Here is an 18,962-nt window from a genome sequence, read left to right on the forward strand (position 1 = left end):
TGTCTTTTCTTAACCTGATGCCGGTATAAGAAGACGGCTGGCCAGGATTGGTCTGATAAAGAAAATATCCCACAAAGTTACAGAACTGGGAAAAAACCCGCACGGCTCCTGGAACACCTCTGGGGATCGGTCATGAACTCAGTCCGAAAACGGAACAAATGGAGCAAAGTAACCGCTCCTAAAGATTCCGCTGAAGTCTGGAGGTGCACACCACAAGAAGGGATGAGTGAATCCGGAGAGTAACACCAGAGAGTAACAATGAAAAATGAAAAAGGCAGCACTCTTGGTATCTCAGAAAAAACTGAACTTTTATTCCAGCATATGAAAGTCGTTACAAACACACAAACACGAGGAGAGGAAAAGGGGCATGTCCTTACGCTTTTCGTGCCGTGCGGCACTTAGTCATAGGAACCATTATAGAGACCAGCAGGAGTATAGATACCAGCAGTATAGAGAGCAGCGGTATAGAGACCAGCGGTACAGTTACCAGCATTATAGAAACCAGCAGTATAGAGACCAGCAGTACAGATACCACCAGTATAGGGAACAGCAGTATAGAGACCAGAAGTATAGATACCAGCGGTATAGAGACCAGTAATACAGTTACCAGCAGTATAGAGACCAGGAGTATAGATACCAGCAGTATAGAGACCAGCGGTATAAAGACCAGCAGTACAGTTACCAGCAGTATAGAGACCTGCAGTATAGATAGCAGCAGTATAGAGACCAGCAGTACAGTTACCAGCAGTATAGATACCAGCGGTATAGAGACCAGCGGTATAGAGACCAGCAATACAGTTACCAGCAGTATAGAGACCAGCAGTATAGATACCAGCAGTATAGAGACCAGCGGTATAGAGACCAGCAGTACAGTTACCAGAAGTATAGAGACCTGCAGTATAGATACTAGCAGTATAGAGACCAGCAGTATAGAGACCAGCGGTATAGAGACCAGCAGTATAGAAACCAGCGGTATAGAGACCAGCAATACAGTTACCAGCAGTATAGAGACCAGCAGTATAGATACCAGCAGTATAGAGACCAGCGGTATAGAGACCAGCGGTATAGAGACCAGCGGTATAGAGACCAGCAGTACAGTTACCAGCAGTATAGAGACCAGCGGTATAGAGACCAGCGGTATAGAGACCAGCAGTACAGTTACCAGCAGTATAGAGACCTGCAGTATAGATACCAGCAGTATAGAGACCAGCAGTACAGTTACCAGCAGTATAGAAACCAGCAGTATAGAGAACAACATCCAAATCTTTCAGTCCGAATATTCAGAAAAATTTGATTTCATTAAATGAATGTAAATGTTCACCTGTAGCTTTATACACTTACCTCTAGCGCACTGGGGAGCCGTGCTAATCTTGACACTTCTTCCCAGAGCCCAGGGAATAGAAAGCTTAGCACATGCTAAACCTTCTATTAGCAGAGCCCAGGCTCTGTAAAGAAGCGTCGGATTAGCGCGGCTCTCCAGAGTGTTAGAGGTATATAAAAAGTATTTTAACCGCTAAGGTAATTTAAAGGAAATAAATTAATACTGAATTTCATCAGTATTTATTCATTTTCTTTAAATTTCATGGTGCATTAATTCGGATATTTTCACAGAATGAATATGTTTGCATTAGTAGTGAAACAAATGCACATGTCTAGTACAGGTACATTCTAAAGCAAAATATACATGTTCCAATTCATTAAAGTATGTAATTTTATATTACTGACCCTAACTATGGTCTTGTTTCCACTGCTGTTGTAATCTGCAGGCCTCTGTGTTTAACTCCTGCAGAGGTAGTATGATTGGCTGGTCGTCTGACTATTGCACCTGATTGGCTGAGCAATGGTTTCCTGCTTGCAAAGTGTTTAAACACATTGGCCTCCATTTATCAAATGTCATGCATACATGATTCGCTGTAGCGAATCATGTCCGCTGGACATCGCTGCTTGTGCAATGCCGCCCCCTTGTCACTGGTGGCCAATCAGTTGCTAGCAGGGGCTATCAATCATCCTGATCCTTCTCGCCTGAAATAATGGGCCTCTGAAGCAGCAACCGCTGCTTGATAAATGGAGCGCATAAGGTCAGAAATACAACGATGACATGATCTAACAAATGAAAGTGTTACATTTTTGTTTTAGAATTGACCTTTAAAGGGACACTGAACCCAAATTTTTTCTTTCGTTATTTAGATAGAGCATGCAATTTTAAGCAACTTTCTAATTTACTCCTAATATCACATTTTCTTCATTTTCAATGTATCTTTATTTGAAAAGCAAGAATGTAGGTTTAGATGCCGGCCCATTTTTAGTGAACAACCTGGGTTGTTCTTGCTGATTGGTGGATAAATTCACCCACCAATAAACAATTGCTGTCCAGGGCCTGAACCAAAAATTGTCTGGCTCCTTAGCTTAGATGCCTTCTTTTTCAAATAAAGATAGCAAGAGAACGAAGAAAAATTGATAATAGGAGTAAATTAGAAAGTTGTTTAAAATTGCTGATCTATCTGAATCACAAAAGAAAAAAATTGGGTTCAGTGTCCCTTTAAGCCTAGTTCTAGGCCAGCAAATCTAATGCATTCAATAAGTATAACATTGTCAATGTGATTGGATTTAATTTTCAGGCAGCCTTCTCATATTTTTGCTATGCAAAGGCATGATCAGAAATATGAAGGTTGAATTAAACAAAAAAAAAGTGCAGAATAAAACAAAATACACCTTTAATCACAGGTACACACAAGGTGAGGAATATAAATCTTTTTTTTTTTTATAACTTTACAATAATCTTGTTTTTTTTATAGTTTTTCCTACTAAAGACTGTGGGCCAGATTCTGTAAAGCTCTCTGGGCTTGTGAGATTCCATAAGAAATCTCTCCAGTACTATGAAGCCCCAATCCTAATTCTATAAAGACAGCTTTAACATCAGTGTGTCTCGCAGAAGGGTGTTACCTGCTTTAAGTATGTGAGGGTGATGAATACATTACAATAGGGCTCACAAATAAAAACAATTTTAAAATTGCATAAAACAAATAAATGAAGTATTGTGCAGGAACCAAACGATTTAAGGTGCACAGTAGAAATCATAATAAAACTACACTGCACATGCAAAAAAAAACTGAAATTCTTATTTGTAATATGAAATTCAGAGTATTATTTTTATTATTGAGTATTATTTTCATTATTGTAAAATTAGTTTCTATGCCTCTGCTAGTGAGCTGAACAGGGGAATAGCTGAAAATTTGAGCGCTAATTGTCCCCCATTACTATTTCCGTCCATTAGATCCTGTTAAGTGATCTGAATAGTGAGCTTGATTATTTTATTTGGTGCTGTTAACTATATCACATCCAGATAGCTGTAAATTGACCCCCCAGTTCTGTTTGATTCTGTAAACATTTTCTTCCTGCAGATCTCGATTTCTTTTTCCCAAACTTAAAGATGGAAAACTTGTGTCAAAATAAGCAAAATACTAATTACCCTAATAGAAAAACACATGTATACGAAAATAGAGGCGATTGTAAGATACTAAAAGCAGAGTAACCTGATTTGTATTGAGTGCAATATTTAATGCTTAAAGTGTGTCCCTTGCTCCCTGATAACTTTACTCACCCCAGCAAAATTCCCAGAAAACTCCAATACTTTCTATCGGAGACATTTCGTAACTTGTAGGGACTGTCCCTTTTTTATAGAATTCCATTGTTGACATGAAAAATCACATCTGACCAGCATAGTTTTTATAATTGGGCTCTATGTATTTAAAAGCCATGGCAATAAAATACAGTCTATTAAAATATCTGTGTGCATATTGTCCTTAAGGGGAGATTTAGGATTTATTTAGAAAGTTTGCAGTCTGAATATATATAATTGTGATATATTTGTACAGAAATTTAGTGTAACTGAATTAGCATTTATGTATATTTGGTGACAAAAAAAATTATATTCTTTATGTTTTTTGAGTATTCCTTTATGTGAATGAAAAGTAATTTAGCCAAAAACACCTACCTCATCCTTGTAAGCGAGGAAAAGAATCATCCCAATAATTTCAAGGAGGAAGATAATCAATAAAACCACAAAAAACTGGAAAGAGATGGAAGAAAAATTATATTAATTTTATACATTAAAAATAACCTAATTTTTATTATTATTATAATTAATTAATATAGCCCCACATTTGACAGAGCTGGACACATGAGTACATTAATATAGGATGAAGATCTTACAATCTATACAAAAGTGAATCGGTATCTACATGTATATTACAAATATGTTTCTATCCATTGGAGCCTATGTAAACGCACCCTCATGAACGCTTGGCTTTCGGCGAGGTCACGTTCGCATTGAGCCGCACCTGTAATACCAGAGTGAAGTGCAGATATCGTGCTCGCGTAAGCGCACTATTGCGCTCCATTCGTAATCTGGCCATATAGCTGAATAACGTTTTTGACTTTACTGTCCCTTTCAAGGTATATGAAACCCAAACAAAATTATTTTGTGATTCAGACAGAGCAAACCATTTTCTTTTTAAATGTTCCCAATTTACTTCTATTATAAAATTTGATTCGTTCCCATGGTATTCTTTGTTGAAGACACACCTAGGTAGGTCTCTGGAGGCTACATGGCAGGAAATAGTGCTGTCATTTAGTGCTCTTGCAAATGGATAACATAATTCTAGCAAAACTGCTGCCATATAGTTCTGCAGACACGTGTACGCTCTTGAGCTTACCTCCATGGTTTTCAACTAAGGACACCAAGAGAACAAAGAAAATTTGATAATAGACATAAATTAGAAAGTTGTGCTCTATCTGAATCATGAAAGAAAATTTATCTTTAAGTCAACATAAGACAGAGAAATAAAGATTCAAAATTATAGACTATTTCTATATAGCTCACCACACAGCTTTACAGTTATAGAACACTCTATATGTGACATTTGATTCCAATTAAAACCAGATATTGTGGGGATACTCCCTCCTGGCATAATCTTATAATGATACATTTCCTTCTCACCTACACCAAAGTAAACATAAAAATAGACTCAAAGGGATAAATTATGGAGGCTTAAAAGGCCTGTGGTATGTGTAGTGTTATTGCACATGAATAAAGTGTGCCATTCATGGTTGTTTCCTGGCCAGCATGTTTCTTCACCGCCGTTCAACTAAACTGATTAAAAACACTGAATGTTGATGATTAGTGATGAGTCAGAGACTCACTTATTTCAGTGACAGAAAGAGTAGAGCCAGAAGACGGCAGTTAAGGGGGAGAATGATTGTCCAATATGCTTGATCTAACCAAATGTTTATCCAGCAACTATGTACGATCTCCTGGGATCAAATCGTGCTTTAGGCAAAAGCTGTATAGGGACAGGTTTCTTTCCAACATGCTATAGTTTTATTGTGGTTTATAAATAATTCTGCAACGTTCATTATATCAGCATAATTTATTTAGGTTCATGCATAACTCTGCTAAAAACGCCAATATTTTTTAAATGCTGTAACATGAGTATCTTTAAACCGCGTACATTTACTTTTCCTCCAAGAAGAATAATCTGAAGTCTAGAAAATGCATATTAATTCAGTAGGATTAAGTTTGGGCTCAGCTTTATTTTATAAACATGAACAGTACAGGTGTATAGAAGATATTGCTGGGAAACGGATGAGAACTCAAAACTACTTTCAAACAAGCAATGGGAATTCTACAGATGTCTGCTTTTTTCATGTTAACACAGATTAGAAGACTTTAGAGCACTTTTTATTATACAAGAATAAATGTAATCTTTGACTCCTTGGGAGCAAAAGACGGCTGCAGCACTAAAAACAGGTACACGGAAGTAAAGTAAAATATTAAGGACATTCTAGACAAGTAAGGGTCAGCCTTTTTAAAAGGGACACTAAACACTAAAAAAGAATGTTAGACATAGGGGTAAATGTAACAGGTGTTGCCATAACTAACGGACAGATTACGAGTTTTGCGTTATGAGCGGCTCGGTACTAACTTGTAAGTTATTTCCACCGCTTACCTCCCTATAGCGCTGCTAATACAGGTTTGCAAACACCCGGCGTTAGCAGGCAATTTGGCAGCGTTGAGCTCCATACCGCACCCAAATTCCAGCGCTGCTTTGAGCTGGTTTTACGTGCTCGTGCACGATTTCCCCATAGACATCAATGGGGAGAGCCGGCTAAAAAAAAGCCTAACACCTGCAATAAAGGAGCGTAAAGCTCCGTAACGCAGCCCCATTGATTCCTATGGGGAAAGAAAAGTTATGTTTACACCTAACACCCTAGCATAAACCCCAAATCGAAACACCCCTAATCTGCCGCCCCGACATCGCTGACACCTACATTACACTTATTAACCCCTAATCTGCCGCCCCCAATGTCGCCGCCAACCTACCTACACTTATTAACCCCTAATCTGCTGCCCCTAACATCGCCGCCACCTACATTACACTTATTAACCCCTAATCTGCCGTCCCCAATTTCGCCGCCACCTACCTACACTTATTAACCCCTAATCTGCCGCCCCCAACGTCGCCGCCACTATACTAAAGTTATTAACCCCTAAACCTAACACCCACTAACTTTAACATAATTAAAATAAATCTAAATAAAAATTACAATTAATACCTAAATAATTCCTATTTAAAACTAAATACTTACCTATAAAATAAAACCTAAGCTAGCTACAATATAACTAATAGCATTGTAGCTAGCTTAGTTTTTATTTTTATTTTACAGCTAAGCTTGTATTTATTTTAACTAGGTAGACTAGTTAATAAATAGTTATTAACTTTTTACTAACTACCTAGTTAAAATAAATACAAATTTACCTGTAAAATAAAACCTAACCTGCCTCACACTAACACCTAACATTACACTACCATTAAATAAATTACATTAATTGAAAACACTAAATTACACAAAATAAAAAAGAAATTATCAAATATTTAAACTAATTACACCTAATCTAATAGCCCTATCAAAATAAAAAATTCGCCCCCAAAATAAAAAAAACCCTAGCCTAAACTAAACTGCCAATAGCCCTTAAAAGGGCCTTTTGCGGGGCATTGCCCCAAAGAAATCAGCTCTTTTACCTGTAAAAAAATACAAACAACCCCCCCAACAGTTAAACCCACCACCCACACAATCAAACCCCCCCAAATAAAACCCACTCTAAATAAACCTCAGCTCCCCATTGCCCTGAAAAGGGCATTTGGATGGGCATTGCCCTTAAAAGGGCATTCAGCTCTTTTTCCTTGCCCAAAACCCTAATCTAAAAATAAAACCCACACAATAAACCCTTCAAAAAACCTAACACTAACCCCCGAGGAAAAAGAGCTAAATGCCCTTTTAAGGGCAATGCCCATCCAAATGCCCTTTTCAGCACAATGGGGAGCTTAGGTTTATTTAGATAGGGTTTTATTTGGGGGGTTTGGTTGTGTGGGTGGTGGGTTTTACTGTTGGGGGGGTTGTTTGTATTTTTTTACAGGTAAAAGAGCTGATTTCTTTGGGACAATGCCCCGCAAAAGGCCCTTTTAAGGGCTATTGGCAGTTTAGTTTAGGCTAGGGTTTTTTTTTATTTTGGGGGGGCTTTTTTATTTTTATAGGGCTATAAGATTAGGTGTAATTAGTTTAAATATTTGATAATTTCTTTTTTATTTTGTGTAATTTTGTGGTTTTTATTTTTTGTAATTTAGTTAATTGTATTTAATTAATGTAACTAAGATAGATACAATGTAACTATTAGATATATTATAGCTAGCTTAGGTTTTATTTTATAGGTAAGTATTCAGTTTTAAAATATTATTTATGTATTAATTGTAATTTTTATTTAGATTTATTTTAATTATGTTAAAGTTAGTGAGTGTTAGGGTTAGACTTAGGGTTAGGTTTAGGGGTTAATAACTTTAGTATAGTTGCAGCAATTTTGGGGCAGCAGATTAGGGGTTAATAACAGTAATGTAGGTTGCGGCGATGTTAGGGACAGCAGATTAGAGGTTAATTATATTTAACTAGTGTTTGCGATGCGGGAGTACAGCGGTTTAGGGGTTAATATGTTTATTATAGTGGCGGCGATGTCCGGATCGGCAGATTAGGGGTTAATAATTTTGTTTTAGTGCTTGCGATGCGGGAGGGCCTCGGTTTAGGGGTTAATAGGTAGTTTATGGGTGTTAGTGTACTTTGTAGCACTTTAGTTATGAGTTTTATGTTACGGCTTTGTAACATAAAAGCCATAACTACTGACTTTCAGTTTACGGTACGAATCTTGTAGTTATAGGCTGTACCGCTCAGGCAAACTCGTAATACCGGCGCTATGGAAGTCCCATTGAAAAAGGACTATTTGTAAGGTGCGGTAGTTACGTTGCGTTACAGCTAAAAAAGTGTGCGGGACAGTTATACCTACAAAACTCGTAATACCAGCGGTAGTGAAAAAGCATCGTTATGAGGCTTTTTCACTCATAACGCAAAACTCGTAATCTAGCCGTACGTTATTATCGGTTAACTGTTTTTTCTTATATAAATCAGCCATCAATCTGGGGCGGTTATAAATGTCTGAAAAGTAGCTGTCTCAGAGGGTTTAGTGTCCCTTTATGGATAAAAAAAACTACTTATCTCATTTTTTTTCTTTTCAAAATCATTGGAGACACCACTGTTATATTTCACTGAACTGGCAATGTGCGCTCTGGGTAACTGCAGGCACATTCACAGCCAATGCAGGTCTGATACATTCCACAAGAGGGCGCCTTTGGAGGGCAAGGAAAAGAATGTGATGCAGTGGTGCTTTCTGCGATTTAAAAAAAATAAAAATATTCTAAGCTTATAAAGGCCTGCTCTGTTAAATGGCCCTTTATTGCAGCACTTCCAACCAATGTGAGATTTAAAGGACTCAACTGGATGGGGTGAAGGCACTGTGTACTCCCTGCCATTTAGGTTTGTGCGCAGTACGTATAATTATTTGGGACTTTGTGTATTTTTAGGTACATATCCTTTTCTCTTGGACTGATTAGCCCAGTACATATAGACCAATCACAGTCTTTGTATCCTCCAGGTAAATACTATGACCATAATAAAGGCGCCAGTTAATTAACATATATGTTGTTTTTTGTCTCTTTAATGCTTTATTGTAATTTTTTTTTAATGTAAATCTAGTTTTTATGTATAATAATTTTAAACTCACCGGCTTTGCAGCTAATTAAATAGCCCCTCACTGTTTTAACCTGCTCTTTTTTTCTTGAATTCCATAACAACACAGCCATAGCTAAGCTGTATCATATGAGCCACAGAGCAGCACTAAATATGTGTTCCCAGGGCTGGTCTTTGCCTAGGGAGATTGCTTATACACAGTCTTTCACAAGATCTTTGTAAAGAATAAAGTATTCTGAGTATTCTCAGTATCCCTCTAGCCGTGTGTATTCAATCCAGTCCCTGGCTCAGGTGATACAGCTTCTGTGCTGAGCTGCCTTCTCCAATAAAAACAAAATTAAAGGGACATAAAACCCCCAAATTATCTTTCCTGATTCACATTGCACTGGTTTTTCAAACCTGTCCTCTGGCCTCCGCTACATTCCAGGTTTTCAGGATTACCCTGGATGAGAGCAGGTAACATAACTACGTTTACTAATCAGCTGATTGTTTCACCTGTGCTCCAGTTCAGATATCCTCAAAATGTGGCCTGTTAGGGAGGCCTGAGGACAGGTTTGAAAACCAGTGACATAGAGCATGCAATTTTAAAGAACTTTCCAGTTTACTTCTATTATTTCATTTGCTTTGATCTTTTGCTATCCTTTGTTAAAAGCATTCTTAAGTAAGCTCAAGAGCAGCAATGCATTACTGGGAGCTAGCTGCTGATTGATGACTGCACGTATATGCCTCTTGTCATTGGCTTAGCCGATGTGTTCAGCTACCTCTCAGTGCTGCATTGCTGCTTCTTCACCAAAGAATACCATGAAAACAAAGCAAATTTGATAATAGAAGTAAATTGGAAAATTGTTTAAAATCACACACTCTGTCTGAATTTAAAGAAAAATATGGATTTTGTATTCCTTTAAATTGAGTGTCGATCAATAGATTAGAGTTTATGGGGCCCATTTATCAAGTTAGCAAGTGGACAGACATTGCCGAAAATCAACCCGATCGAGTACGATCGGGTTGATTGACAACCCCCTGCTAGCGGCCGATTGGGGGCTCAAAAGGGCTGCTGGTGCAAGGCTGAATACGGAGAGCGTATTGCTCTCCGCATTCAGCGAGGTCTGGCGGACCTGATCCGCACTGTCGGATCAGGTCCGCCAGACCTTTGATAAATATCCCCCTAAGTATCACTTTCATGCTAAACATCAGAGCATTTTAACATTTTCATATATAATATCATTCTATATATTATTAGCCATTTCAGCACATACCGTGAGAAGCAGGCAGCGGTGCTCAGTCACGGCGCCAAGACATCCAATGAAGCCCACCACCATTATTACAGAGCCGGTAACCATGAAGAGACTGGCAGCGGAAAGAGAGGGGAATGAAATGGAGAGGGTGGCAAACTTCCCCTGGGTAACTGCCAACCACACTCCAACCCCAAGGATACCACATCCTCCAAGCTAGAAAGAAGAACAAAGAATTAGCAAGAATTATAAACGACTCCTTTGCCTCTATATATCTATGGGTACAATAAAAGGCTTTGTCTACTCTCAAGGGCAGCAGCATAAATAAACAAACATGTATCACAGTTTGTACTTCTAATAAATAAAAAATATTGATCAAAGACATCATCATAAAAACACAATCAACACCTTCCTATTCAGCCAGCTCAAATGATTTATTATATATTTAAATATGGATAAAAATCCCTCTTGCAGGTTCTAGTACATTAAATTATATATGGTAATGAGTAAAACACAGGTCATAACTACAAGTTAAATAGCAGATCCCTCTTTATTACAAATTTAATATTACTTTATCTTCATGATAAATAGTCTAATTTTGTTTCACTCAGTGTTGTTTTATAGTATGTACTTCTTAAAGGGACAGTGTATTGTAATACTGGATTCCCTTTAAAGCAACATGAAACAGTTATGTTATATGTTAAATCAAATTAAACATATCCCTTTATTAAAGGGGAGAACATTTTACAGTAAACTGTTCTTTTAACTAAACTTGAATACCTAAATACAAGGATATAAGATTGTTAAATAAATAGCCATGCAGCCAGTGTATAGTGCAGTGTTCTACACAGTTTGCCTGTTGTTGCATTATGAAGTACCCGGGTGGAAGCAGTGTAATACATTGAAACATTATTTAAAGGGATACTAAATGTAGCCCCAATAAGCAACACTATCCAGGGTGCTAAACCAAAAATGGGCCGGCTCCTAAGCTTTACATTCCTGCTTTTCAAATAAAGCTAGCAAGAGAACGAAAAAAAATGATAATAGGAGTAAATTAGAAAGTTGCTTAACCCCTTAATGACCGAGGACGTGCAGGGTACGTCGTCAAAAAAAAGGCAGTTAATGCCTGAGGACGTACCCTGCACGTCCTCGGTGTGGAAAGCAGCTGGAAGCGATCCTGCTCGCTTCCAGCTGCTTTCCGGTTATTGCAGTGATGCCTCGATATGGAGGCATCCTGCAATAACTTTACACTCTGTGGCCCTCCCTGCACCGGACATCGATGGCCGGTATCGTTGGTGGGTGGGAGCCGACTTGGGAGGCGGGTGGGCGGCCATCGGTGTATGTTCTGCCATCAAGGGGGGCGGGATCGGAGGCGGGGGCGCGCGCGAGGGCGCGCGGGAGCGCGCACGTGCACGGAGGTTGGCGGGTGGGCGCGTGCACGGGGCGGGAGCGGGTGGGAACCGCTACACTACGGAAAATACTGATAGGATATTGATAGGAAAAAGGGCCCAATCTTGTTTGTGCAAAAGCACAAAAATAGATCGTGGAGGGGTGGGGGGTTGGTTTTGTGTGGGGGGAAGCTACACTACAGAAAATTGTAATAAAAATAAAAAAAACCCATATTTTCTTCTAAACTGGGTACTGGCAGACAGCTGCCAGTACCCAAGATGGCGCATATTAAGTTAGATTGGGAGGGTTATAGAGCTGTTTGGGGGGGATCAGTGAGGTTGGGGGCTAAGGGGGGGATAGTACACAGCAGCATATGTAAATATGCTTTTTAAAAACACAAAAAAACAACAAATATAGCTTTTATTTTAGTACTGGCAGACTTTCTGCCAGTACTTAAGATGGCGGGGACAATTGTGGGGTGGGGGAGGGAAGAGAGCTGTTTGGGAGGGATCAGGGGGTCTGATGTTTCAGGTGGGAGGCTGAGCTCTACACTAAATGTGATATTAACCCTGCAAGCTCCCTACAAGCTACCTAATTAACCCCTTCACTGCTTGCCATAATACACGTGTGATGCGCAGCGGCATTTAGCGGCCTTCTAAATACCAAAAAGCAACGCCAAAGCCATATATGTCTGCTATTTCTGAACAAAGGGGATCCCAGAGAAGCATTTACAACCATTTGTGCCATAATTGCACAAGCTGTTTGTAAATGATTTCAGTGAGAAACCTAAAATTGTGAAAAATTTAACGTTTTTTTTTAATTTGATCGCATTTGGCGGTGAAATGGTGGCATGAAATATACCAAAATGGGCCTAGATCAATACTTGGGGTTGTCTACTACACTACACTAAAGCTAAAATTACCCCAAAAAGCTCCCTACATGCTCCCTAATTAACCCCTTCACTGCTGGGCATAATACACGTGTGGTGCGCAGTGGCATTTAGTGGCATTCTAATTACCAAAAAGCAACACCAAAGCCATATAAGTCTGCTATTTCTGAACAAAGGGGATCCCAGAGAAGAATTTACAACCATTTGTGCCATAATTGCATAAGCTGTTTGTAAATAATTTCAGTGAGAATCCTAAAGTTTGTGAAAAAATTTGTGAAAAAGTGAACAATTTTTTTTATTTGATCGCATTTGGCGGTGAAATGGTGGCATGAAATATACCAAAATTGGCCTAGATCAATACTTTGGGATGTCTACTAAAAAAAAATATATACATGTCAATGGATATTCAGAGATTCCTGAAAGATATTAGTGTTCTAATGTAACTAGCGCTAATTTTGAAAAAAAAATGGTTTGGAAATAGCAAAGTGCTACTTGTATTTATGGCCCTATAACTTGCAAAAAAAGCAAAGAACATGTAAACATTGGGTATTTCTAAACTCAGGACAAAATTTAGAAACTATTTAGCATGGGTGTTTTTTGGTGGTTGTAGATGTGTAACAGATTTTGGGGGTCAAAGTTAGAAAAAGTGTATTTTTTTTCAATTTTTCCTCATATTTTATAATTTTTTTATAGTAAATTATAAGATATGATGAAAATAATGGTATCTTTAGAAAGTCCATTTAATGGCGAGAAAAACGGTATATAATATGTGTGGGTACAGTAAATGAGTAAGAGGAGAATTTCAGCTAAACACAAACACCGCAAAAATGTAAAAATAGCCTTGGTCCCAAACGGACAGAAAATGGAAAAGTGCTGCGGTCATTAAGGGGTTAAAATGGCATGCTCTATCTGAATCATGAAAGAACAAAAAATTGGGTATAGTATCCCGTTCATTTTTGTGCAACAAACATTGAAAAAAAATATACATATATTAGCTCGTTTTAGCTTAAAGGGACAGTCTAATCAAATTTAAACTTTGATGATTCAGATAGGGCATGCAATTTTAAACAACTTTCCAATTTACCTTTATCATCAAATTTGCTTTGTTCTCTTGGTATTCTTTGCTGAAAAGGCCACCTCTCATCAGAGCATTCTGATAGTTTTTTCACAGCTAGACAGTGCTAGTTTATGTGTGCCACATAGATAAACATTGTGCTCACACCCATGTAGTTATTTATGAATCAGCACTGATTGGGTAAAATGCAAGTTTGCCAAAAGAACTGATATAAGGGGGCAGTCTGCAGAGGCTTAGATACAAGGTAATCCCAGAGGTAAAAAGTATATTAATATAACACTCAGCAGTGTGGCAAGATCTGTGTAGGTAGCGTGTCAGAGGATTATGCTAGGGCTGAGGATGAGTGTGTGATTTTCAAGCTTTAGCAGGAGGTGCCAAGTTGTCAAGGGCTGATGTAAGAGTGGACTTGTAATTACAGATAGATTGGTCAGGGCAGGAAAAGGAGGAGACAGAAGAGAGCAGAGGTTTAAGAGAGTTTGAAGGATGTTACTGACCTTCTGAATGAATGCTCCTGTGGAGTTTGATATGAGGGATAAAACGAGATAGAGTAGTAGAGAGTGCTGTGATGTTGTGAGGAGCTGATGGTCAGAAAGAGGAAAAGGGGAATTTGTGAAGTTGGAGAAAGTACATCAATAGGTGAAAATCAGATCAAAGTAATGTCCATCTTTGTGAGTGGAAGAGTCGGTCCATTGTGATAGACTGTAAGAGGAAGTGAACTGGAGACTTTTTGTTTTTCCAGGGCAGTGGGATTATCAATAGGAAGGTTGAAGCCCCCAATAATGAGGGCAGGGATGTCTCAGGAGAGAAAATAAGGTAGACAGGTAGCAAAATGATCAAGAAACTGAGTTGAGAAACGGGGGGCGGTATATAATCGAAACATGTAGAGAGGGGGGCAGAATAAGCGATAAGATATTGGTTGTATTTCTTAAAAGGTGCAATGAGAGTAAATTAAAATACCTACACCACCTCCTTGTCTGTTTCCAGATCTAGGATTGTGGCAGAAGCAGAGACCCCCAAGTGACAATGCAGCAGGGGAGGCGGTGTCTAAAGAAGAGAGCCAAGTTTCTGAGAGAGCAAGAAGGCTGAGGGAATGAGTGATGAAGAGGTCATGGATATAAGTGAGCTTGTTGCAAACAGTTCAAGAGTGCACAAGTAAAGGGGGTGTTGGCTTTAAATACAAATGGAACATCAAAAACGTTTCCAGAGTTCTGGTTTCTGTGTCTATCTAAAGTCATAAATGGGTGGGCGAGATTAGGAGGTTATGGAGGGCCAGGATTGGGACAAATATCACCAGCAGCTAGTAGGAGCAAGAGGGAGAGTGACATAAGATCAGATACAGATTTGCAGTATTGAGAGTGACTTTGGCATGTGGTGCAGGTAGGTAAAGGAGAGCTTAGGAATGTGTGAAAGAGCAAAAGTGAGGTGGGGATCAAAGGGATGGGCCAATGATTAGTGCAGGTGGTAAGGGGGAAGAAGTAAATGAAAAATATAGTTTGTTGAATAGACAAGAGGGAGCAAAAATTAACATGTCCCTTTAACTATGTTAACTTGTTTTAAATAAAGGGACAAAATAAATAATGCAAATATATTGCAAAGTAGTTTTATTATGCATAAAAAATTCAAGGTTTTTACTATCCCTTTAAAAAGGTATTCCAAGGATGGAAAAATAATGCAAAGCTCACTGACAAAATGAGTTTAAAGGCTTTTAAAAATGTATTTTTGTATGCAGACTATTTGCAATGCAGTGTTTAATAGCTGAAATATACTATGCATATTTAAAGAAAATGTGTCCCTTTAATTGTATCTCCTAAATAGACATTAAACAGTATGAGATTGTAATATAACATTTTTAATTATGTTTAATAACAAAATAAACTTTGCAATATACTGTCATTATTTATTCTGACCCCCTTTTCTTGTAATTTAAAGGGATATTAAACCAAAAATATTTGTTTCATGATTCAGATAGAGCATGCGATTTTTCTCAACTTTCTTATTTACTACTATTGTTAATTTTTTGTTGTTGTAAAAGAGAAAATGTGTATATGTGCGCTAACAGCTAAGGGGTAAATGACTAAATGATAATCCAAGGGAAAACAATGTCTAAAAACAATATTTAATCAATTTTTATAAATGGTATTTAATCAATAATATAAATGTATAGTTCATCAACTATATAACGGTATTAAAATAAATCCTCATATATGACCGGTCATCTAAATTTGCAGGTTATATTTATACATCTGCTTATACCCCGTTTTGGTTAACAAGGAACACCTCCAGCAAACATAAGTTTCACTAGTAACACCGACACAAGGTTGGATCTCAATTTAACCTTTTAAAGCCGTTATGACGTTCTATTCCGTCATAATTAGACTGGGCTTTAAAGCCGTTATGACGGAATAGAACGTCATAACCAACGGCTGTCCTGAAGCCTTCTGTGCAGTCAGGACTTGATCGCGGTCTTGGGGGCATTCCTAGGGTTGTAGGGACGCCCCCCCAGACGCAATCCAATAATTGAAATCTCACGATCGTGTGGTTTCAATTTGTCTACATCGGAACAGTTGTTCTGATGTAGGCACTTTAGCCCAGACTCGAAAGGGTTAAAGCTATAAGTGGATAATATTTCTAATAGAAAAGGGAAAGCGGTGTTTACCATGATCAATGACTTTCTCAGTGCTTGTAAATACAAAATATATTTTAGCAGTTTGGTTACATGGTAACTTTTAAGGTGGATATTATTCACAATTATTTATTATTGTTTTATGTGTTTATTTTTATTTAGATGACCGGTCATATATGAGGATTTATTTTAATACCGTTATATATTTGATGAACTATACATTTATATTATTGATTAAATACCATTTATAAAACTGATTAAATATTGTTTTTAGACATTGTTTTCCCTTGGATTATCATTTAGTCATTTACCCCTTAGCTGTTAGCGCACATATACGGCACTTTCTGTTTTATGGGAGCAGATAAGTGTATGTGCAGGGGCTAGATTTGCGCACCATTTCCCCCCCAATTTTCTTACAATTTTTTGTTGTTCTCTTGGTATCTTTTCTTGAAAAGCAGAGACGTAAGCTTAGGAGCCGGCCCATTTCTGGAGCACTACATAGCAGCAGTTTTACAAGAATGTTATCCATATGCAAGAGCACTAGAGGGCAGCACTATTTCCTGCCATGTAGTGCTTCAGACACTTACCTAGGTATCTATTCAACAAAGAATATCATGAGAACAAAGCAAATTTGATAATAGAAGTAAACTGGAAACCTTTTTAAATGGTCTGCTCTGTCTGAATCACAAAACACATTTTTTGGGGTTTCATATCTCTTTAACTGCAATGTTTGAACCTAGGCTTTCCTTTTATCTATCTCGTCGGTTGAGGGCAGTTATGGACAGGTATAAAACAGGCAATACAAGAAAGTGTGCAAACGAGGCTGTGTGGAAATCCTGTTACATAGTTAGTTTAACATTCTTATAGTCCACACAGGCTTGGTAGCAAGCTCTCTTTTATTTTATTATATATCTGTCCCTAATTGTCCTCAACAAAAAAGACAGATAAGCAGAAAACCTAGGTTCCAACATGGTGGCTCTTATTACTTTAAGGAAACTAAAGTACTTTATATAAAAAAATACTTTACACTTTGTTTTCAATACCTAAAGGGACAGTCTACACTAACATTGTCATTGTTTAAAAAGATAGATAATGCCTTTAATACCCATTCCCTAGCTTTGCACAACCAACATTGTTATATTAATATACTTTATAACATTTAAACCTCTACATTTCTGCCAGTTTCTAAGCCACTACAGACAGCTTCTTATCACATGCTTTTTAATTAGCTTTTCATAACAGGAAACTGCTAGTTCATGTAGGCCATATAGATAACATTGTGCTCAATGCTGTGAAGTTATTTAAGAGTTAGCACAACACAGTACTAAATGCAAGTCAATACATAATAAATAAAAAGTCATCTGATCAGGGGGCTGTCAGAAGATGCTTAGATACAAGGTAATCACAGAGGTGAAAAGTGTATTAATATAACTGTGTTGGTTATGCAAAACTGGGGAATGGGTAATAAAGGGATTATCTATCTTTTAAAACAATATAAATTATATTGTAGACTAGGATGCCTACTTATCAAGCCGTCAACTGTGCTGCATTCGCCGGCACCAATACGCTTGCCTGACATCACCTAACATTCCGGCCGCGGACCTGAATACGCTCTCCATATTTAACAAAAAAACAGGTACGCTGGGTCGGAATATTGGCGAGCGTACCTGCTAGGAATTTTTTAACTAGCAAAAACATAATTTATGCTTACCTGATAAATTTATTTCTCTTGTAGTGTGTTCAGTCCACGGGTCATCCATTACTTATGGGATATATTCTCCTTCCCAACAGGAAGTTGCAAGAGGATCACCCAAGCAGAGCTGCTATATAGCTCCTCCCCTCACATGTCATATCCAGTCATTCGACCGAAACAAGACGAGAAAGGAGAAACTATAGGGTGCAGTGGTGACTGGAGTTTTAATTAAAATTTAGAACTGCCTCAAAAAAAGACAGGGCGGGCCGTGGACTGAACACACTACAAGAGAAATAAATTTATCAGGTAAGCATAAATTATGTTTTCTCTTGTTAAGTGTGTTCAGTCCACGGGTCATCCATTACTTATGGGATACCAATACCAAAGCTAAAGTACACGGATGATGGGAGGGACAAGGCAGGAACATTAAACAGAAGGAACCACTGCCTGTAGAACCTTTCTCCCAAAAACAGCCTCCGAAGAAGCAAAAGTGTCAAATTTGTAAAATTGTGAAAAGGTATGAAGTGAAGACCAAGTTGCAGCCTTGCAAATCTGTTCAACAGAGGCCTCATTCTTAAAGGCCCAGGTGGAAGCCACAGCTCTAGTGGAATGAGCTGTAATTCTTTCAGGAGGCTGCTGTCCAGCAGTCTCATAGGCTAAACGTATTATGCTACGAAGCCAAAAAGAGAGAGAGGTGGCCGAAGCCTTTTGACCTCTCCTCTGTCCAGAATAAACGACAAACAGAGAAGAAGTTTGTCTAAAATCTTTAGTTGCCTGTAAGTAGAACTTCAGGGCACGGACTACGTCCAGATTATGCAAAAGACGTTCCTTCTTTGAAGAAGGATTAGGACATAATGATGGAACAACAATCTTTTGATTGATATTCCTGTTAGAAACAACCTTAGGTAAAAACCCAGGTTTAGTACGCA

The 18,962-nt window shown here is 38.2% G+C and overlaps 1 protein-coding gene across 2 annotated transcripts in view; it reads right to left on the minus strand.

Annotated features, from left to right (window-relative positions):
- The window catches only part of LOC128638710 (tetraspanin-4), a 143,915-nt gene that overhangs the window by 52,055 nt on the left and 72,898 nt on the right, over positions 1-18,962 (minus strand). For both annotated transcript variants that reach the window (XM_053690835.1, XM_053690834.1), the window contains 2 exons: positions 10,389-10,580; positions 3,995-4,069 (listed from right to left, as the gene is read on the minus strand). In XM_053690835.1, coding sequence (XP_053546810.1) covers positions 3,995-4,069; positions 10,389-10,580 — 267 coding nt within the window. The remainder of the gene's footprint in view (positions 1-3,994; positions 4,070-10,388; positions 10,581-18,962) is intronic.

Source organism: Bombina bombina, chromosome 8 (genome assembly GCF_027579735.1).
Source record: "Bombina bombina isolate aBomBom1 chromosome 8, aBomBom1.pri, whole genome shotgun sequence".
Lineage (NCBI taxonomy): Eukaryota > Metazoa > Chordata > Amphibia > Anura > Bombinatoridae > Bombina > Bombina bombina.